General features: G+C 52.1%; 5 protein-coding genes across 5 annotated transcripts; 2 read left to right on the top strand and 3 right to left on the bottom strand.

Annotated features, from left to right (window-relative positions):
* Positions 1-603: 603 nt before the first annotated feature.
* BZA70DRAFT_165223 (uncharacterized protein) lies at positions 604-2,505 on the bottom strand. The gene is made up of 4 exons (XM_064909818.1): positions 2,029-2,505; positions 1,745-1,979; positions 1,186-1,688; positions 604-1,109 (listed from the first exon to the last, which is right to left on the bottom strand). The coding sequence occupies exons 1-4, from the start codon at positions 2,159-2,161 to the stop codon at positions 985-987; spliced, it is 996 nt and encodes a 331-aa protein (XP_064768636.1). The 5' UTR covers positions 2,162-2,505; the 3' UTR covers positions 604-984.
* Positions 2,506-4,825: 2,320 nt separating this feature from the next.
* On the top strand, positions 4,826-7,082 carry BZA70DRAFT_165013 (uncharacterized protein). Its single transcript, XM_064909817.1, has one exon. The coding sequence runs from the start codon at positions 5,089-5,091 to the stop codon at positions 6,742-6,744; it is 1,656 nt and encodes a 551-aa protein (XP_064768635.1). The 5' UTR covers positions 4,826-5,088; the 3' UTR covers positions 6,745-7,082.
* A 63-nt stretch (positions 7,083-7,145) lies between these two features.
* Positions 7,146-9,582, bottom strand: BZA70DRAFT_164556 (uncharacterized protein). Its single transcript, XM_064909814.1, has 5 exons — positions 9,235-9,582; positions 8,633-9,077; positions 7,846-8,572; positions 7,640-7,782; positions 7,146-7,581 (listed from the first exon to the last, which is right to left on the bottom strand). The coding sequence occupies exons 1-5, from the start codon at positions 9,491-9,493 to the stop codon at positions 7,431-7,433; spliced, it is 1,725 nt and encodes a 574-aa protein (XP_064768634.1). The 5' UTR covers positions 9,494-9,582; the 3' UTR covers positions 7,146-7,430.
* Positions 9,583-9,888: 306 nt separating this feature from the next.
* BZA70DRAFT_278526 (uncharacterized protein) lies at positions 9,889-12,906 on the bottom strand. The gene has a single exon (XM_064912610.1). It carries the CDS (start codon positions 12,489-12,491, stop codon positions 10,104-10,106), a length of 2,388 nt encoding a protein of 795 aa, XP_064768633.1. The 5' UTR covers positions 12,492-12,906; the 3' UTR covers positions 9,889-10,103.
* An 845-nt stretch (positions 12,907-13,751) lies between these two features.
* On the top strand, positions 13,752-19,500 carry BZA70DRAFT_164489 (DNA polymerase zeta, catalytic subunit). Its single transcript, XM_064909812.1, has 9 exons — positions 13,752-14,491; positions 14,554-15,563; positions 15,616-15,916; positions 15,979-16,388; positions 16,440-17,488; positions 17,540-17,655; positions 17,710-18,325; positions 18,381-18,940; positions 19,002-19,500. The coding sequence occupies exons 1-9, from the start codon at positions 14,209-14,211 to the stop codon at positions 19,262-19,264; spliced, it is 4,608 nt and encodes a 1,535-aa protein (XP_064768632.1). The 5' UTR covers positions 13,752-14,208; the 3' UTR covers positions 19,265-19,500.
* The last annotated feature ends 1,894 nt before the right edge of the window (positions 19,501-21,394 follow it).

Genomic DNA, 21,394 nt, shown 5'->3' with positions numbered 1-21,394 from the left:
GGGATTAAACTCTGTCGGCGTGCACAGACTGCATATTCTGGGGAAGACTGCGGTTCGGCCGACGCCCCTGCTCCTGCTCCCTGCTCCCTGCTGCTGCGTCTGCTGCGTCTGCTGCGTCTAATGCTTAGCGGCTGTTGCTGGTGCGGAGAACGTCTGCGCTTTTGCCACCGAATGAAAGGCTGTTCGATCGTCGCGCTGGCTGCTGAGTCCCGGAGCAGGTGATTAGAGAGCGCGCGGTAGCACGTAGCAAGCAGCGACTACTATTAGCAGTCATGCTGTATTACAGAATACAGCATAAGAACAGCAGCATCGCTTCCTGTCAGACCTCGACCTCGCTCAGGGCACTCAGGGCACTCAGGGCACTCAGGGCACTCCTGTCACGTCAACGCGCAAGCTGTGGAGATTAATCTGCAAACGTCTAATTGATTGTTCGTTTCTGGAATGCCGGGCGCAGAGGCGAGAAAGGCTGAGACTTTTTACCTTTTCTCTTTGTCGCTCTCGGAGCGAGCGCAGTGCTTGTTTTGGGTGTGGGCGGTGCCGATTTGGGGCCGGCCGGCGAGCGGGAGAAGAGACCTAAGACGGCGGCGGAAGTCGTCCTGTTTTGATTGTAATCTGCTGTAAATTGCTGTTCTGCAACACAAATTGAGAAACAACACAGAATAAGTAAACAATCTAACGCAGACAGGTACCAAATACAACAAACACTTGCAGCAAATGCAGACAGACCCCAGACCTGCACCCGGCGCTCTTTGGGTGCAGTACGCCAATCTACAAATCTTAATTCGGCTACGCGCGCGCGGAGAATACTTTCTCCTTCCTGCTTAGCGCGTTTGGTCTTCTTCTACTCTGCTGGTCCTGTTTGTAATTGTTCTTTCATATTCAGCCTGCTTTCGTCGCTGTGCTGTGCTGCCTTTTCTCCAAACAGCCAGCCATCTCATGAACACCTCGTATCTGCTAGCAAACGACCGCTACTACACCATCTCACTAATCCGGCCCACGTTGCCTCTTGTTCCCGTGCGGATTGCCGTCGTTCTGCCATCCTCCCTGGCCGCCGTCCTGGCCCGGGAAAAAGGCAGGATTAAAGTGTGGCTGGGGAAATCCTTGCGGTGCTATAGAATAGTCGTCGTCGTCAGCACATCTCAAAGTTGTGATTCTAAAACATCAGAAGGTCAGGAGGTTTCTTACGGAATCCGCCAAAGCCGCCGCCCATCATCTGATTGTAGCCTCCGCCTTCCATCCCGCCCCGGCCCCGACCATTGCCCATCCCGCCGCGCATGTTGTTCATCTGCATACCTCCGCGCCCGCCCTGGAATCCAAACACGTTCATCGGCATGCCGTTGAACCCCATGTTCATGTTCGGATTGTACATCCCCGGCATCCCGCCCGGTCCGCCGCCGCCGCCGCCGCCACGGTTGTTGTTGTACCCGCCCCGGTTGTTCATGTATCCGCCGCGGCCGCGCATGCCCATGCCCCCGCGCATGTTGTTGTTCATGCCGCCGCCCATCTGCTGGTGGTTCATGCCTCCGTTCATCTCCCGGCGCGGGCCAGAGTCCTTGTGCACCATCTTGAACGGGTTGCTGTTGGGGTTGTGGTAGGTTACCGTGAATCGCTGCAGCTCTGGAGCGCCGCCCAGGAATGTTTTGACTGCAGTCGCGGCCTGCGGGCTGATGAATTCCATATACACAGCTCTGCGTAAACACCGTCAGCATTGCTTCAGATCAAAACCAAACACAAGCAAACTCACCCTCTCGACTTTCCGTTCGCCTTGTGCTCATTGAACGTAATGTCCTTCAACTCATACTCCACGTTCGCCTGCGCCGACCACCCACGCACATCCTCCTCCGACGTCCACCAGTCGAGATCGGCGATCACCAACGAAGAGGTCGCATACTGATCCACAGGCCGGTTATCAGGCTGCGGGTGGGGTACCGTCACATGCCACTTTCCGCCGCTCGGCTGCTGCACTTGTTGCTTCGATTCTGGATCTCGTTAGACAAAGACACAGCTAGTGATGATCGGCAAACATACCATCGCCAAAGGCCGCGTCTATCTCGACGTCGTCGTCGTGTCCGGCCGTCGTGTTTGCGCTGGTTTGCGGTGCTGACGAGGTATCGTTTTCATCGTCATAGATGTCGATCTCGTAGTTGTAGTCATCAGCCATTTTTAGTAGTTTGTATTTTTGTCAATTGTGTTTGCTGAGGTTTTGAGTGTCCGATTAGACAAGGTGAATGTAGTATATTCTTCAATGAAGTACATGTCAGTGTCCGAGTACCAAGACCATTAAACAAGCGATGAAATATAACAGCAAGCCCTTTCAAAACAGCGGCTTTATACGTAACAGAAAGTAATGGAAAAGAGACCCAGGGATACGTACAGAGTAGGCGCAACAACAAAGAGAACGAACGAGTTTCTTGCTAGGTACAAAGAATAGCAAAGAATCTGCGTTGACAAATAGACGTCCTGTAGAGCGATCGAGTGTCAATGACGACTGAATATATAGGCAGTAACAAGAGATTTCTTCTGATGCCAGAGCATCCAACACAGAACGAGCAGCGGTATTACCTATGCAGATCAATACATTGCGTCAACATAAGCACTCTCATCTTCATCCAAAAATCATAACGGAAGCAACTCCAGTTTGTCACAAATATACCTTAGAAGATCAATTCTCACACTTGCAATAGATACAGTACGTCTTGTTCAAAAACAGTATGTGCTTCTCGAAAAGCAATTCAAGGAATAAAAAGGAAAAAAATTCAATTGATAAGGGTCACAGAACACACTCTGCGCCAGACAACGGATCAGATCAATAGAGATCAATATATAGTCCAGTCAAAGGACGTGCAATCTCAATGCACTCGGTCGGTCTTGTTTGGTCCGGGGTTGGGCTCTGCAAGAACGCGGGTTTTCAAATGGTGATATGATTTAGCGGTGGGCGCGAGGTTTTGAGGGGTGAGGCAGGTGCAGCCAGAGTATATTTGAGAACTACGAATATTACAGTCTACATCACGTGATACAAGTATGCTAGGGAAGTGTAGTGCAGTGATCCTCACGGCTTCGGTCTCGGTGCACGCGAGCGTCGCGGTAGAAGCGCAGAGGTCAGCTGTAGCTGTTTGCAGAAGTAGTGCGTGCTGGATATCTGCATTCTGTGAGGTGGTGATGGCAGAATGCTGAGGAAGTAGGCAGTGGGTGAACTGCGATGACGACGTAAGCATCGGCTAGCTGTCTCCGACTGTTGTTTGCATAGCTCACTCTTCACTCTGCACGACAGCCATACTTTTCCGTCTTTTGCCATCATCTTTTTCTATTTTTCCTTTCTAAAAACGTTTTTTGAACTGCCTCATCGCTTCTGCAAGATGGTCTGATGTTTTATATCCACCACTTCTGTATGAAAATGCTGGATATTACATAATATCATCCACCATGATGACTACCCCGCGATCGCGTGCCAGCCATGCCACCGCCCGAAGCGGCAAATGGCCCCACCGATCCAGGCACCTGCCCGAATCAGCCACCCAAAAAACACAGACATCATCCAGAGACAAGCCAAGCTGGCTGGGGATCCTGCTTGTTCTGAAAATTCTAATCCAGACGAAAAAAGCGAGTGCGTTCGATCATGTGCACCTCCTCGCCGCCGCCACCACGCGCACGCGCGCGCGGGCAGCAGCCTGGGCTGAGTTGAATTGAGTTGAGTTGAGTCTGAGCTCGCATTTGCGCGCGATGGGCTTTGGTCTGTGCTGGGCGAGAAAAAGGGACTCTGCTCGGGGGCTCGGAGCTATGCTATGTGCAGTGCAGCGGGTGCAGCGTAATCTCCCGGATCACCGTAATCAGCCATCATCACACGCAGCATTCTTTCTTCCCCAGTATGTAAACAGACAACAGCAAGCAGCAGAAGAATAAGCAGCAGCAGAATACAAAGCTCCACTATCCGCGTGGTCGTCGTCACATAGCGAAGCAATGCTAATTTCCTCGTGGCAGCTGCAAAATCTTCGTCATCCGCTCGACCTGGCCCTTGACCATGATTGAACAGGTGAGTTGAACAATTCGAATACAGAAAATCAGTTTCTATATTTGCTGGAATCGCCACTCCAGTTCAGCTACTTCATACAACAGCATTCAATCGTACAGAATGTGCACACAGTAAGTGCCATCTTATCTGAAATTGCAGACATAAACTTCAATAACTCTCTTCATTCACCTTGTGACGGCCCTCGCTTCCACGCGCAGCAGTAATTTCAGCTCTTTTCTCTCGCTCGCCTAGTTAGACCTAGGGCTATTCTGAAAGCTTACTCGGCCACCGCCCAACCCCACGCTCTCTTCCAATTTTTTCCTCTCTCTACCGCAATAAGAATAAAGAACTTATGTGACAAGCATACACCCTCGTGGTTTCCTGATCTCGCTCGTGGCAGTGGCCAGACCTGCGCGAAAAAAAAAAACTACGTCAAGCAAAAAAAGATGGAGAACGCGTCGTCGACTGTGATGAGATCTCCGCGTTCGCGCCGTAATTGGCAAGACTGGCTGCTCGAATGAGCCACCACGCGCTCGAGATGCGATTTTAAGCATCAGTCAACGGCGGCCGCGTGCCTGTTTTTTCTGTTTTCTTCGCTGTAGGAAAAATATCGCCTTCGAAAAGAGCTCGGGGTATAAGTATCCACGACTGTAAACTTGCTCCCTCCGTTCGCATATCCTTTATTTCAAGCGACCAAGTCAACGGTGTTCCCGCCCATCTGGAACCGTCAGCCCGTCTACTTCCGTCTCATCCTCGTCGTCTCTTTTTCAATTTTGTGTTTCGCCGAGCCGGTCGCCTGATCGCTTTGAGTTACAGCAAGGTAATTTTAATATTTCATTCCCCAGAGTGTTGGACCCTGACAAGAGCCACCCGCAGCATTCTCTCTCGCTCTGGATTGTCTTTTGAGACCGGACCGGCACGGAAGAGAAATTCCGGGTGCCTGTCAATCTTGTTGTGGAATCCGTCGCTAACCAGACCAATGCAGCTCAAACATATATATACTTTGACCAGGTCCTCATCTGCCTAGTCTTCTTTTTTTCGATCCTTCTGTTCTGGCTTTGGAATATCTCTGGATCAGCATGGAGTTCTCTCCTAAATACACGGAGAATATCAGGACGTTGGACTTGACTTCGCTCCAGGATGTGTTTGATGAAGTGCAGAGAGATTATCTCGAGAAATCAAAGGCCGGCCAAATAACCGGGCCTTGCTATCACAGTCTCAAGTCGTTTTTGTTTGGTATATCCTCTTCTGACATTACACACACATATATATTCCTTATTCTAACAGATGTGGTTCAAGATCGAAAAGTCCCATTCACAGACTGCTGTCCCAACACAGAGCACCTGATCATAGCCGGCGAGGTGATGGACAGCCAAGCCACGATGCTGACCTGTCTGCGCTCGCTCTGCCGTCTCAAACACCTCGAATGCCGGAGCGCGAGCGTCGCGCTCGGCAGCTTCTCCGGCATCGCCGCCCGAGCAAACTGTCCCAAGCTCAACCGGCTCACAATCAACTGCAGCGGCGCGGTGTGCCATGAAAACGTCCACATTGCGAATTTCCTCAAATACCTCCGTCCGTCGTCGCTGAGCCATATCTCAATCACCGGCATCTGCCAGACTGATTCGCTGCAAAAGATCTTTGACGGCATCAGCCACCACGCCTGCTCGCTCAAATCACTCGAACTGTCAGGCGTCTCCCAGCGCATCGTCGGCCTGCTTCCCTCGATCGGCCTCTGCCCGATCCTTCAAGACCTCATCGTGACCACATGCAGCAGCTCCACGCTCTCGTCCGAGCGCCAGGACAAGTTCATGAACTGGCTGGCGTACTACATGCCCGCGGTCGAGAACATCAAGCTGCAATGCTGCGACGCAGAGTACCTCACGCACAAGCTTCTCGCCTGCGCGAGCAACTCCGTCCACACCCTCGAGCTCGGCATCACGCGGCAGAAAGCCGCGCCGGGGTATTACCACGACCTGTTTTTCCGAGCGCTCGCGACGTCGGCGGAACTAAAAGAGGTCTCGATAGTCGACTACTCCACCCCCTGGATCAAGAGCACAATCGCCCGCTTCTGCGACGCAATCGCATACCTCGACGGTCTGAAAAAGCTGAATATAGACGTCATGGGTCTATCCGAGTCCGACTGCATCGCGATCCTGCCGCAGCTGCCGTCGCTCGAAGACCTCAGCGCCCGCTCCAGCTTCTCCGACAACATCCTGCGCGCGGCGTCCCGGCACGCATATCTCCAGCGCCTCAGCAGCACCGCGTATCCGTCGTGCATCTCCGCCGACAGTCTACAGCACCTCTTCGCCGTGCGCGACCAAGACGACGCACTACCCATAACGATCTGCTTCGAAGCCGGCACGCGCGTCGTCAGACAAGCCGCTGACTCGCTCTACACCTCCCAAACCACAGACTCGTGCACGTACTGGGACAAAGGCCCCTCGAGCGCCGTCGTCGCCCTGAGCGAGCACTCGCCCGACTACGCGCCCGAGCTCTGGTTCAACCGGCGCACGACAACATCCTCGTACCCCGACCGCGCGCCGAGCCTCGACTCTGTGACCAGCAGCGACTCGGACGATAGCGAGAGGTGGGCGATGCCGCTTAGTCCGCTGGCGCTGCAGCCTGCGGTGTTTGGCAGCGGAGGGGGGAAAGCGGGGGGGATGGTGTTTGTGAATGATGTGGATTCGGAGGATGAAGCGGCGGAGGGGGGTTTTGAGTACGATATGATTGCATAGGTTTTGGTGCTAATAATTTTTGTGTTGTGTTGTGTATAAATCTGTACTATTTTTGTAACAGTAACTAAAATATCTAAACTAATTATTCATACAATTCTACTCCGTAGTCGTCTCCTCTGCGGCGCTTAAATAATTTCGGCGCTTCGTCTCGACATCGATATTGAACGCAATGAAAACTTCGAACCCTCGTGTGATTACTCCTGGCAGTGCATTATAAAAAATAGACAGTTATACTTGGCGCAATATGGTCTAATCCTTCTATCTTTTGTCTCCCGAGTCCGAAAGTTGAAAAGTTACGTCATCTTGATCCCTGATCTGAGTCGCGCTCCAGAGTCTCGTCGAGGAACCCGCAAACCTTGCTCAGATAGGAAGTTTCTACGACATAGTTATCTTAAACATATCAGGATTATTACTAATATTTGCTTAACTGGCTGATCCACTCTCCAAAACCAAGGCCGCCCCAGTCGACTTCTTCAACCGTTTTTTTTCCGATTTTGAGGCTTATAGATTACAAGGTAACTAGACTACTCTCATCACACAGGAATTATCAAAAGACGGATCTCAACAACAAAAAAACAATACAAAAATTTACTAAACACACACAGAAAACAATTTACCTCCTACTATACACTACCCTATCCTACCTTCCTCATCCTCCACACCCGCACTCTCCCCTTGCGTCAATCTCAGGCATCCGGCAAATAGACCGCGTCAAGGTCATCGGCCTCACCGCTCTCGCGACGCTCGTCTTCTCGTTCCTTCTCGGCTTCCGCGCGCTCTTTGTAGTCCTGCGTCACGCTCACTTTGTCCATCCAGTACGGCACTCTCGATCCCGCTCTATGAAACATCGTTAAGTCATGCGTCGGTAGGAAGCGGTTGGTTATGGGGGACTTACTTGAGAAGAGCTTGTTTCATGTTTCTCGCTTTGTCCTTGAGCATGATTTGATTCTGCCCTTCGAGGAGCGCGAGTTCTGGTATCGCCCTGGGTCCATATATCTTCACAGCGCGAGCCTGGTCGTCAATCACAGCCTGAACAGCCTATTCCCAATACATACACGTTAGTCTCTGACCACCACAGATTCCTCTGACGCGGCTACTTACATGCTCGATCTCGACCCAGTGACAGTTGAAATTCATCATCGCCCCCATAAACACATGCTGCATCTCCATGGTCCACCTCGTGCGTCTGCCCTTGGGTGCCCGAATGAGCCGCGGCCCATCCAGATGCTTGCGCGGCCGCCCGATCTTCCCAGGACTCTTGCTAGCGCTCTTCCCAGGTGTTGGCTCTGGCAGATCAGCAGAAGGCGACGCAGTTGCCTTGGGCGTGCTTTGCGTGGACTCCGGCACGGGAGTGGACGCGACGCTGACGTCTGCAATGGGTTCTTCCACAGCCGCTCCCCGTCCTCTCAAAGTTCTAGTGGACCTGGGTTGAGCGGGTGTATTCTTCGCCGCGGCCTTGGCCCTTTTAGCCGGCGTCTTGGGCTTGGGAGTGACCACCGCCTCTTCCACAGGCGAACCAGCGTCCGGCTCCGGGTTTTCGATGTACTCAGCCTCCGGGGTCTCAGGATGCTCTATCCGCCTCTTCCTTCCCCTTCTCGCGGGCGTCGGTTTCGCAGGCTCTTTTTCCTGCGCGTCGTCTGCCGCTTGAGAGTCAAAGTCGACTTTGTCCCTGCCAGGCTGAGGGTCTGTGAACCGAGACTTTGCATTCTTGGCCTTTGCGCGTGAGTTCGCCGTCCTCGACCTCACTCTTGAAGAAAGAGGGCTGTTGTCGATTTCTGGATCTGCGCTGCTTTCCACAACGCTCTGGACGGCTGCAGCACTGAGGCGACTTTCATAAACTTGTTAGCAGGTGCGTTTCTATATCAGATTTGAGAATCATGTGACTTACGTGTCGACTATGGCCTTAGCCCATTCGGCAAGCAAACCGATGAATTTGGCCCAGGAGTACTTCTCGGTCTCGAGATCCTCAATCAGCTCGAACTTGTTTTTGGCACGGCCGATGATGTCTTTAACCTCGATGTAGTCCTCCAAGGTATAACAATCCTCATTCGCGAGAAGTTTATTAAATTCCTCGATCGCGTTATCGTATTTCTTCAAAAACGTCTGCTTCTCGTCTTTCAACGCGGCCAAAAAAGTCTGGATCGTCAAGTGTAGATAGACCGGTCTACTCTGCTCATCAAGCTCCAGACCAAGGCATTTCGGAAACGCCTTTTGGATCGTAGCTATACTTGACGCGGCCGAGCCGAGATCTTCGCTGTCGACTTTGATCAGGTAGTAGCACAGTTCCGCAAAGTTGGCCCGGTACACGTCCTTTGTGTACTTTTCGCTTACTTCTTTTTCTTTGAATGCGCGCTCGATGAGTTCGGCGTCGACGAAGGTCGTGTCTGGCAAGTTTTTATCGACTCCGAAATACACCTTGCGCGCTGTATGCGGTAAGATAGGGCGTTAGTCGAATGCGATAGCACAGCATAGATAGAGCGAGTAACTTACCCTTGATGGTATCATGATCAACGCCAATATCACGTAGGATATTAGCATCAATCTTCCCCCCAGCCATCTTTGCCATGAAGCCCTGCGAAATAGCACGATCCAGCTGACGATCAGACGACTGGCGCCAGGTATCCAAGCTATCGATAACTCCCTCCTTGTCAACTCTGGTCTCGAGCGCCGACGGCGAGCCATTGTCGGCCTTGGACCTGAACGGACTGGTTATGGCGGCCAGCTTACTGAAACCGAAAAAGCGCGACATTTTTCGATTATTTTTTTTTCCTATCTCTTTCGGTGGCTCTGTATCGCTTGCGGTTTGGATCCGGGAATCTTGCGCTGTCGCCCTACAATCACACGGGCCGCGTCTGTCGCGTTCTCGTTCTCGTTCTCAAAAATCAGAAAATATAGAAACTGCACGCGCAGCAGTCAGACTTCAGTCCCTAGAAGTTATCAGTAACCAAATCGGAAATGCAGACGCATATGCAGATACAGATATCTGTAGAAACCCTGTGATTATTGTTGTGGTTTCCCCTCTCTTCAGATGTGGCGGGCCAAACATTTATTAGGGTTTCTGCAATAGGGTTTAGCTGGATCGAGTAGGGTAGTAGAGTAACGGATATAAACATAAACCATAAGGGTTTCTGATCTCAGCGAGCAGTAAGAAATGAGAAGAGTGATTAACTATACATTAACTATACAATATAGAGTACGCAGCTAGTTTTGGTTGCTGGAGTGTCTAATAATAAATCATGAAAAAGCGCAAATGTAAGTACAAATGTAGATGTAGAAAAAACGCAAGCATGTATGAGATCTGATGGAAACAAGACGCGAAAATGATACATAAGCAAGCAATGCAGACAAATCAATCAGATCTACCCCTCATTCACAAGTATACAGTCTAACAGATCTCTAGCGGTGACATGCAAGAAACCAGCCTCGGCGTCGTTGATGCCAAAGTTGATCATGAGGACGTCGTTGAGCCAGCCGTGGTAGTATGGGTTGACGAACGGGTTTTGAACGAGAGCGGGCTGTGGTTGTTCTTTCTTGGCTGGCGTGGTGGAGGGGGTAGTTGTTGCTTTTGGTATGTCGGTGGAAGGCGTGGTGGTGGTGACGAGTGTGGTGAGCGTGTTGGGAACTTCGCGCTTTTTGATGGTCGCTTTGGCGTCTGCGGTCTGAGACGTTGTAGTAGACAGCACAGGAGCCTGAGTCTTTGTAGAAATAGCAGTAGTACTGGACACGCTGTCTTCAGAAGCAAAGGCTTGGAAGAAGTTTGCCCCATTGCCGAATCTGACCTGCAATTCCGCCAGCTTTTCAATTCCACTTCTCATTCTTCTTGCCCAGGAGCCAGAGTCCTCATCAGCTTCAGCCTTGTCGTCCGCTTTCTTGCTCGCCGCGCGTTCAGACTCAAGCTCATCTTCCTCTTGCTTGACCATATGAGTGCGCTCGGACTGCAACCGCTCCTGCTCGACCGTTTCGTCAGCCTGCTTTTCGCGCATGAGCTGCTTCCGCTTCTCTTCCTTCTCCTGCTTCAGTCTCCGATCGCGGTCTTCCATTTTCTTTTGCCATTTCTCGTCGTTGATGCGGTCCCGCTCGTTGAGAACCCGCCACACCTCTTGTCCGCCGTGTTTTTTCTCGTCCCAGGGCTCGTGGCGCGCGTAGTGCTGGCTGTCCCAGATCATGGAGACGGTGTACACCATTGTCTTCTCGTCCACGCCGGCATAGTGCAGGCTTCCGGTGCGGCCGATGATGTCGAACGGAGCGGTAGCGTTCATGATGACTGCGAAGCGTCGATAGAAGAGCTCGTAGAAGTTTTTGTACTTGACATGCAGAATCTCGACGATAACGGTGTTGTGGATAGTTGGGATGCAGGGGAAGTCGCAGAGCGTGACGCGGAGAGTGTTGGATGCCTGGTGGAGATCGTTGGCCGAAGTTCGCTTGTCCTTGAAGGTCTGGATCAGAGAAGTGACAACCTTGGGGGTTTTGTTGCCAATATTGACGACTTCCGGTAGAGCGCCCTTCTTCTTTGCCGGCGGGGGGTCGAGAAGCGAGACGGTGCGTCGGTTGGTGTCGTGCTGGATCCATCCGACGTTCTTCTCGTCGTACATGACGAACCAGTTCTTTTCGACCTCAGATAACACCGGCCGCGTGAGCTCGGTCAGCTTTTTGTACCGCACCGGCACATTCTCGAGCTTCATTTTGGCGCCCAGGTCTGGGATCACCGCACGCAGATCGATGACGTACTGATGCAGACAGTTGTGCCGTCCGTTCGTGCCGACGACCATCAGCGGCTCTCCGCGCGGCGAGAAAAAGACTCGCGGATCGGTATGGCCCTGCATGAGGGACAGGAACGGGATCGTCTTGCAGAGCCCGGGCGGAGTAGGCCATTCCTTCTCAAACTGGATGGTCTTTGCCCGCCCGTCGCACTCGAGCATTGTGCGTCCGATTGTTCGCGACTGGATCCATTTGAGGTCGCACCAAACTAGCTCGTGGTGGTACAACGATCTGAGCGGACTGATGCGCGCGATCCCGAGGTAAGGCAACTTTGATCCGGGGGGGTATGGCAGGATGTTGGGGTTGTAGCGGGGAGTGCGGTCGCCCCAGAGGAACTCGACGCGCGCCATGGTGCCTTCGTCGGTGACGGCGTTGGTGAGGAAGTTGCTGTGCACGCCGGGCTTTTTCTGCTTGCTGGAGCAGTACGCGAGCTGCTTCAGAGGATTGGGGTCGAAGTGCAGTTCGCGATTGCGTCGGTACTGCGCGGCAAAGTTTTCCCATCTGGCCTTTTTCTCGTTGATCTTGCGCTGCTCCTCCTTGGAGATCACGACCGGCGTGGGGGAGGGTACGAGGGAGGAGGAGGTGGTGGTTAGGGACGCGTCGGCTGGCTTGTCGCAGCCCAGGATCTGGTGGCAGGAGCGTTGCAGGTGAGCGGAGACTTTGTTGGAGAAGGCATAGAGGTTGCTGGCGTAGGTGCCGTCGCGCGGGCCGGCGGGGGAAGAGTTAATGGTGCGGTTTTGAAGGAAGAGTGTCAAGACAACGGCTGTCACTAGGAAGTAGGACAGCAAACGGCGGCGGCGGAGGCGGGCGCGGCGAGTCAGGATCCAGATGACAGTCATTGTCTGTGGATGCAGGACGGGATACCATGAAACAGAAGAAGATGATGATGAGGAGGAGGGAAACAGAACAGGAGAGGCAGAACAGGAGAGGCGGACTGAGAAAAGGAGGAGGGTGGTAGGAAGCCGCATGGAGGCCGAGTGCTGCAGCATCGGCTTTGAGCCAGGCGGGTGCTAATAAGCTGCTGGCAGATATACGAGCCGAAGGTACAGAGCAGGTGGGGTATTTGGGTACCGGAGCAGAAGGTTTGCGAGTCGCTTGCTCAGCTAAGAGCTTAGACGACGTGCAGATATGCAGTCAAGAGATGCGGTTAATACAGCAAGCAGCAGATGAGCTGCAATGGCGATGAACTGCGCATTGCGGCGGGGTGAATGTAGTTTCTTGCACGCGCCCAGTACGCCTGGCTGGATATCACAGCACCAATTGCAGGCACGCGCAGGGCGTAGAAGAGAAATGGCAACGGCTCTGCAGAGCTGTAGAGAACGAGCAGCGACCGGGCAGCGTTCTGAGCAGTGAGCTAGCAACGGGTACGTACAGGAGAGCATTAAGCAATCGTCTCTAAGCAGGAAACGGTAGAGTTCAGGCCGTGCATGCGTATCCTGAGCGTGTCTCGGCGGCGAACTTCGCATCAGCGCACTTCGCTGTCGGCAGTTCTCTCGAGAAACGCTTCTGCGGGTGTTTTCCCCGGACGAACAGTGATGATGATGGTGATGCTACTGCTACTTCTACTTCTACTACTTCTACAGTTACTGCTACTGTTACTGTTACTGCTACTACTGCTAGCACCCTCGCCACCTTCCGACAGCCACTTCCATCTCGAACTCTATCTGCCGCACGCTCCCCGCGCCTGCCAAAGCAGATTGCTGCCTGCGTACTAATACCTTCACGTGACTTAATACTCCAACTGAAGCTGACGGTGACATAACCTTCTGCTCGAGGCCTGTACGTACGCATATCGCAGGCCGGCGCGCAGACACAGACACTGCGCTGGCCGGCGTGGACTGCCGGTCGGCGGTCGCCACACCGACGTCGTCGCGTCGTCGTCGACGTTGTCTTGGGCTCCGACGAGCTGACGTTGGTTTGTTTCGGGAATAAATTGGGGCGACCCTGGTAACTGGGCTGTCATCCGGCGGCGAGAGCGTACACTGTTCGGCGAGAGTTAGTCGGCGGTACGGACGAGGGAAGATAAATACACGTCTATCATTCACTCGTCTTGTTTTTATCTTCTTCTCGTCATTTGCCAGTCTTCTCTGCTCCCTGCTCGTAAGTCATATGCGTTAAGAAACCGTTAGCTTAAGGCTTAGCGCTGCACCCTATTGCAGACTAGTCCTCCACCGGCCACCGTGTTTTCGCGCAATAATTTCCGGTATCACTGCTGAGTCAACGACGTACCCGCTTCACTGCGGAATTAGTCGTCCACCAGTATCCAGCCTCTCGCGGGCTTATGCGGACCTAAAGCGCGTACCGTTCTACATAGCGAAGCAGTGAGTGATACCTGTAGATCATATATCGTGTATTAGACTGGCAGACGCGAAATACGGGCGCAACTACGGGGGAAGCAGCATCCAGATGTGACCATCCGGATTATTCTTCCATATCCCCTCTCAGCTGCATTCCTCTCCCTCCTCATATCACGGACTTATCACGGACCGACGCCAGCAGAATTTTTCATTAACCGCTCGCATCACAGATTTATCATCATCAAAGCGGATCCGTGATTAAACCCTTAACCACAGGACACCAGACGTCGGCGCACGGCCCTTAATGTAAACAAAGCATCTAATTCTTGCTTCTCGGATCTTGCTGCAACACCTGCACTGCACGCGCTTCTTTGTTAATTATGACTCGCGTATATGATCTACAAAACCTATGATGTCTGGTATTGACGAGCATGCCAAAAATGCGTCAGTAGATCAACAACTGCCAATCTTCCGAGTGCAGCTGAATTGTCTCGACACCTACCAGTCGCCTGCAACCTCTTATGATCGAGACGCGAGTCCTCTGAAAGACCTGGCCGACCAGAAGTTCCGCACTGTACCAGTTATACGTGTTTTTGGAAATGCAGACACTGGCCAGAAAGTGTGCGCGCACATACATGGTGTATATCCGTATTTGTTTATCGAGTACCGCGGTCCACTCGACAGATCAGCGGGTGAGTCTTACCAAACTGATCGTGCTATTTCTATTCAGCTAACAGTCTCTCAAATCTTCCAGTTGACGACTATATAAAAACCCTCACTGCGGGTATCAATTCCGCCTTTTGCGTCTCGCTGAACAATCGCCGCTCCAAAAACACATTCGTCGCAAACATCATTCTCTGCAAAGCCGTGCCTTTCTACGGTTTCCATGTCGGCTGGAGCTATTACCTCAAGATCTACATTCTCGATCCAGGTCTGATGAACCGCCTGGCTGACCTTCTGCGCAATGGTGCTGTACTTGGATCCCCCTTCGACGTCTATGAGGCCCATATTCCATATCTCTTGCAGTTTTTCATCGACTTTAATCTCTACGGATGTGCATGGATGAACCTTTCCGACGTGCGCTTCAGATCCCCTGTTCCCGCATCAAGCCCTTTTGGCGCCGTCAAACATTTCGAATGGGACAGTCATTCAATCTCGCCCACCTTGCTCTCCGATCCCTCTGAGTTTCAGAGAGCGTCCTACTGCGAGCTTGAAGTTGATATACAGGCGCAGGATATATTGAACAGATACGAGATCAAAGAACGAAACCTCCATCAGGACTTCATCGAGCTCAGAAATCCCCTGCCTGATGATTATAAATATATGACCAGCACGGCTGAACTGTGGAAAGATGAACGGTCGCGTCGGAAGTTATTGAATATCTATAAGCAGGTTGACACACTTACACCTGAAGCAAAACGTGGAGCAGATATACACTGGAGAGAGGATAGCCGGTTCTGGAAGAGGCTGAATTTAGCAATCAATGCCGATGCAGAGGCTGTCAGACAGCAAGGACCTTTCCGTCTATCGAGCTCAGATCAGGGTATCATGACTGCCTTCAATCTAGTTGACAATATGTTTCTCCGTCCGTCGGAAAAACAAAACACGTTCTCCGCGGATTCAACGTACGAAGACAGCTTCTGGGACGGGCTGGACCCCGAAGAGTTAGCTGCTATCGACGACCAGAAATCAGACGCAAAACCTCTGACGAGCGATGACACAGAAACTCATTTTGCCATGGGTCAAACGAAGCTGAAGCGCAAGGTTGGTAGATTGTCTAGTGCATTTACATTGTCATGTTCTAACTGTTTCGTAGGCGCTCGCAAATAGCTCGACCTCTGAATCTTTGTCAAACATAACGACTTCTCCTGAAGTTCTTGCGTCTGACGCTTCGCCTAGTGACTTGAGAAAAACGCATAGCATGACAGCTAAAAGAGCAGATCGAACGCAGCTATCTATAACCGAACTCGGGGAAATCACAAAATTAGTACACAGTCAGTCACAAGGTTCAAAGAAATCCTCGCAGAGTCTGTCTCTTGCACCGAAACGGCGGAAGTCGCAGCATTCATTTACTTTTTCGAGGTTGTCTATGCATTCCGCAGTTAGTGCAACTCCAGGTACGACTTCTCTTTACTATCAGCAGACTCTAGTTTTCATAACTCTAACTAGACAAATCTAGAAACGGCACTCGCCAAGCTCGAGGCAGATATTCGTCGCAGCTTTGGTATTACTTCAGAGTTGGCGGCCAATCCTGAACTTCCTCCTAAGCCGTCGATGATTATGAAAACACTGCCCGAGCCAAAAAGTTTGTACCAGCAAGCGTACTACGGAAACGACGACGACGTTCCGTCTTTTGCGCGTGAATACGGTGGTCGCGAGTTCAAGCTGGAGGGTAAATCGGTTCGGTATCTGCCTGATTTCAATGCAGGTGTTAGGTCTGAGTCTGGTTTGCGGGACAATAAAGACTGCAGGTGGCGGGTTTGGCAGTATGCTGATCTGCCACCTTCGAGGGTTGCTGTTCAAAAGTGGCTGTGTGAGTCCAAGGATACGCAAGTGAAACCCGCTTCGCGAGCTGCTACGCGGTGTCAGGTATGATCAATATTGTTGTGTAATATGTTTCGCTGTACTGACAGAATTCAGATCACCGGTCCTACACAGATATCTCCCGATCGAGCGCGGCGCCGTGAGTCTCTGAGTTTTAAATATTCCTCGACAGCGATGTCGGTTATGAGCTTGGAACTTCATGTCAACTCGCGGGGCAAGCTTCTGCCAGACCCGAAACTCGACCCTGTAACGTTCGTCGTCTGGATATTTCAGCCTTCGAGCAAGCAGGATTACGAGACATCTACCGACGATCTGGTCAGGGGAATGATTGCGGTCTCAGACGACGCTGAGGAGCAGGCTATTTTGTCAAAGTTGTCGGGATTTGATGATTTTGTCGTTGTGTCTACAGAATTGGAGCTGCTGAACACTCTTACTGACAAGATTCGCGAGCATGATCCTGACATTCTTGCTGGCTTTGAGATTCACAACTCGTCGTGGGGTTATCTGGTCGACCGTTCTAGAGCAAAGTACGAATACGACATCAGCGAAGATTTCTCAAGACTCATCATTCCCAAAGAAAGTCGCAGCAACGCAGACCGCTGGGGCGCAACGCATGCGTCGTCGATCCATACCACTGGCCGACATGTGCTTAATTTATGGCGATTACTGAAGGGCTCTGCGGATTTGCTGCGGTACACGCTGCAGAATTGCGCGTTTCACTTTCTGAAGAAACGGATCCCGTTTTACGACAGCGAACGGCTTTCGGAATGGTACCAGTCGAAAACCGCGGGCAAAATGCAGAGAGTTATCCGCAGCTGTGTCACGCGCGCGCAGCTGAACCTCGAGTTCCTCGACACTTTAGAGATCATCGACCGCACGAGCGAGCAAGCGCGCGTTCTCGGCGTCGATTTCTACTCCGTCATCTCCCGCGGCTCGCAGTATAAAGTGGAATCGCTCATGTTTCGGATCGCAAAGGCGGAGAACTTTATGCTTGTCTCGCCGAGTCGGGCGCAGGTGGGGCGGCAGAACGCGCTGGTTGCGTTGCCGATTGTTATGGAGCCGGATAGTAATTTTTTCACGAGCCCCGTTGTCATTTTGGATTTCCAGTCTTTGTATCCTTCGATTATTACTGCGTTTAATTATTGGTATGTGCTTCTCCTGTTTTTTTAGTACGGATTAGAGGTTAACGGTGGTAGTTACTCTACATGTCTGGGGCGCGTCGAACAGTGGAATGGACGGAATAAACTAGGGTTTGTGAACGACCTCGCGATCCCTACAGGTCTTTTGTCATATTTGAAGGACTATATAAATAGTGAGTGGTTTTGAGATCGAAGTTCACTGGACGGGAGTGCTGATTGTCATATAGTATCACCCAACGGCCTGGTCTTTTTGAAAAAATCAGTGCGAAGGTCACTGCTGTCAAAGATGCTTTCCGAGGTGCTTGATACCCGCGTGATGGTCAAGAACGAGATGAAGCGCACGGAGAACGGGTCGCTCAGACGACTGCTCGGCAACAGGCAGCAAGCGCTCAAGTTCATCTCGGTCGTGACGTACGGGTACACGTCCGCCTCGTTTTCCGGGCGGATGCCGTGCGCAGAGCTCGCGGACGCGATCGTCGAGACGGGAAGGGAGATGCTTGAGCGCGCGATCGAGATGATAAACACGGACCGCAAGTGGGGTGCGCGGGTGGTCTATGGCGATACGGATAGTATGTTTGTGCATATCCCCGGGCGGACCAAGGACGAGGCGTTTGATATCGGCAAGGAGATTGCGGACCGCGTGACGGCGATGTATCCCCAGCCGGTGAAGCTCAAGTTGGAGAAAGTGTATTTGCCGTGCATATTGATGGCGAAGAAGAGGTATGTGGGGTTTATGTACGAGACGAAGGGGCAGAAGGAGCCGGTGTTTGATGCGAAGGGGATCGAGACTGTGAGGCGGGATGGCACTCCTGCTGAGCAGAAGATTGAGGAAAAGGCGTTGAGGTGAGTTTTTCTGTTAATTTTCAGACTATGCATGTCGAAAGCTAACAGGTTACAGGATCCTATTCCGCACATCAGATTTATCAGCAGTGAAAGCATACTTCACAGAGCAATGCACCAAGATAATGAGCGGCGACGTCTCGATCCAGGATTTCTGCTTCTCCAAAGCCGTCAAACTGGGAACCTACAGCGGTCCCACTCTACCCCCCAGCGCCGCGATTTCTGTCAAGAAAATGCACGAAGACGCTCGCGCCGAGCCGCAGTACGGCGAACGAGTCCCGTACGTGGTCGTCTCTGGCGCGCCTGGGTCGCGACTAGTCGACCGCTGCGTGGCGCCGGAGATGCTGCTGAACGGTAGCGGGCAGCTATTTCTGGACGCGGAGTACTACATCACAAAGAACCTGATTCCGCCGCTCGAGCGGATTTTCAATCTGGTGGGTGCGAATGTGCGGCAGTGGTATGAGACGATGCCGAAGGTTGTGCAGTTTTCGGGGTCGGCGTCTGCGGTTTTGGAGGGCGCGGCGGGGGCGGGGAGGAAGGGGAAAGGGATGACGTTGCATTCGTATATGAAGACGAGTGGGTGTGTTGTTTGTGGGCGGGTTGCGTCCTCGGAGGGAGGTATGTTAATATCTTACTACTTGGGCTGGTATATGAGTTTTTCTGACCTTTGATATTATAGACATGTGTGAGTCCTGCAGCACCAACCTCCCCAGCAGCATCTACACCGTCCGAACCCGCGAACGCGAGCACGAGCGTAACACGCGCAAGCTCGAGGCGCTCTGTCGCGCATGCACGGGTGCGCCGAACGGGTTCGAGATCGGCTGCGTGTCGCAGGACTGCGCGGTGTATTACTCGCGGGTGCGGGAGCTGGCGAAGTTGCAGCGGGCGAGGAGGGTTAGTGGGGTTGTTATGGGTGTTGATCGGAGGGAGTTGGAGTGGTGATGGTGAGTGTTTTTGTAGGGCTGGGTTTTTATAGGGTCTGGAGTTTTGGGTGTATATATGTATTATGTACTATAATGACAACATGTGTATGAATAAGAATAAAAAAGGACATCACGGTCATGAATCATGGCACTAATGATACAAACGCTCCAAAGAATATAAGAAAATGAAGAAACCATTAAACTCCTCCGGTCGTAGAATAATAAAAATGCAATGTAGAAGAAAGAAAGAAAGAAAGAATTTGATCTCATAAATTCAAGAAGTGTACCCGGAAATGTAGGCATTGTGTACATAGATGGATATACAAGGCTCTCGAGGGCATACAGAGATGCAGAGATTTCAGCAAGATGACACTTTTGTGCTCTTTTTCGAATGTCACATTTGTAGAGCGTTCGTTGTACGGGTGTCGAGCAGCCGCGATGACGAAGATGTCAAACGAGTGTGTTGTCTTGCAAGAGAGCAAGAGAGCTGATGCAGAAGATGAAGAAACAGAGGCGCGCTTCATATGAGAGAAAAGTGATTTCTCACTCGCGCAGATATCGCCTCTTCTCATCTCTAGCAGCAAAAACAGCAGCAACACTCCGGCTCAGAATGCACATGTCTAACATACCCCGGCGCATACACCGGCGCAACCGAGCCATACGCATACCCGCCGACCGGGTACGCGGGACCGATGTACGGCCGCGGAGCGACCACGATCGTGGGGCCGAAGCGCGCGTGGTGGTGGCCGTGGTGGTGGCCGAAACCGCCGCCGAAATGGCCGCCGCCGCCAAAGTGGCCGTGGCCGCCGTGGAAACCGCCGCCGCCGCCGAAGTGGCCGTGCTGTTGTAGAGTGTTAGTGTGTGTGTGGAAGGGGAAGTGGTGAGGGTGGGAATGTGAGGGGGTGCTTACTCCTCCGTGTCCGTGACCCATGTTGATGTAGGTGGTGGGTAGTGAGTGTAGGTAAAAGACGATGAAAGTGTAGTTGATTAGACCACGAATATGCAGACAGAAGTATTTATACAACAATCAGCTGCAACAACAACAAAGAATCTGATCCAGACCCGAGCTCGAAACAGGATCCGAGCATCAACTTATATCCTCCGTCCAGAACATACGCACGGCTATCTCCCTACGCGTAAGCCCGGCCCGCTGACGTAACATTTCACAATGAGCTTACTAACGCACTGCATATCAGGTCAGCAGACGCGCGGGTTATGCGGCCGGCACGCGAATACGAAGGTGCGCCTCCGCCGGCGGCCGGAGTTGAGCGTCACGCAGGGGTATGACGTAGGTGGGAGTGGTTTGTAAGCTGGGTGTGTGCTGATGGTGCGGATGCGCAGGGCACGAGGGGGGAGGGAGTTGAGAGGCGGGATTGGGAGTAGGTCAGCTTGGTGATGTGAGTCAGAGGACGGTGGATGGAGGTCGGCGATGGGTGTGGAGGTTGGTAGGGAGTGAGTTTAGGAGACCAAGAGGGAAGGTCTGATGGAGGGCGAGTTAGAGATTCTGAAGCTGAACACCGTGAACTAGAAGACGAACTGGGCAGCGTCTCTCGACTCTGAACGTCTGATGTAAAGAGATCTGAGAAACGGCGGGGATGAGTGGCGGGGTGAGCCGTGAACTGCAAACTGATCGAAGAGCCAGATTATCATTGACCGCTTTTGATCTCGTAGAAGCACTATTCTCAATTCTTATCAATCGTTTGAATCACAGAAGCTGCAGTCGATATCCCGCCCGAGTATGTCAGTGTACTCTTCGCGCAATAGTTCGCGCGGTCAGGTACTGGTGGGTGAGAGAAGTTGGTGAAGTAGGAGGAGTCTGATGGTTAGTATTGCAGGACTATCGCGACCATCCTAGCATCCGAAGCATCTCAAGAACGCCTTCTCTCTGAACCTCTACTGAACACCTCCACTAAGCACCTCCACCTCCACTGCCAAACTACTCTAAAAACAAGAACCATCCTCACAAACCCCATCATCATCATCGCTGATATAAAACACAACTCACTTAAGAAACCACAGAACCCCCTGAAAAACAAACTTTCTTCTCGCATCCCACCCTACACCCTCCCCCTCCCCCTCGACGCGTATATCGAGATCGCCCAAACCCATCCGCGCCCTCTCAATCCGCATTCTGCTCGTTGCTTCGTTG

The sequence above is a fragment of the Myxozyma melibiosi genome, assembly GCF_037950935.1.
Source record: "Myxozyma melibiosi strain Phaff 52-87 chromosome Unknown BZA70scaffold_5, whole genome shotgun sequence".
NCBI lineage: Eukaryota > Fungi > Ascomycota > Lipomycetes > Lipomycetales > Lipomycetaceae > Myxozyma > Myxozyma melibiosi.
This window is presented reverse-complemented; position numbering and strand designations above follow the sequence as displayed.

Coding starts and splice junctions, on each gene's coding strand:
- BZA70DRAFT_165223 (XM_064909818.1), bottom strand. CDS start 2,161: ATGGCTGATGACTACAACTACGAGATCGACATCTATGACGATGAAAAC. Junction 1,980..2,028: donor AGACGCGGCCTTTGGCGATG/GTATGTTTGCCG, acceptor AACGAGATCCAG/AATCGAAGCAACAAGTGCAG. Junction 1,110..1,185: donor CGGCGGCTTTGGCGGATTCC/GTAAGAAACCTC, acceptor ACTATTCTATAG/CACCGCAAGGATTTCCCCAG.
- BZA70DRAFT_165013 (XM_064909817.1), top strand. CDS start 5,089: ATGGAGTTCTCTCCTAAATACACGGAGAATATCAGGACGTTGGACTTG.
- BZA70DRAFT_164556 (XM_064909814.1), bottom strand. CDS start 9,493: ATGTCGCGCTTTTTCGGTTTCAGTAAGCTGGCCGCCATAACCAGTCCG. Junction 9,078..9,234: donor TGATCATGATACCATCAAGG/GTAAGTTACTCG, acceptor TCAAAGAAAAAG/AAGTAAGCGAAAAGTACACA. Junction 8,573..8,632: donor GCTAAGGCCATAGTCGACAC/GTAAGTCACATG, acceptor AGTTTATGAAAG/TCGCCTCAGTGCTGCAGCCG.
- BZA70DRAFT_278526 (XM_064912610.1), bottom strand. CDS start 12,491: ATGCTGCAGCACTCGGCCTCCATGCGGCTTCCTACCACCCTCCTCCTT.
- BZA70DRAFT_164489 (XM_064909812.1), top strand. CDS start 14,209: ATGATGTCTGGTATTGACGAGCATGCCAAAAATGCGTCAGTAGATCAA. Junction 15,564..15,615: donor AAACGAAGCTGAAGCGCAAG/GTTGGTAGATTG, acceptor ACTGTTTCGTAG/GCGCTCGCAAATAGCTCGAC. Junction 15,917..15,978: donor CGCAGTTAGTGCAACTCCAG/GTACGACTTCTC, acceptor AGACAAATCTAG/AAACGGCACTCGCCAAGCTC.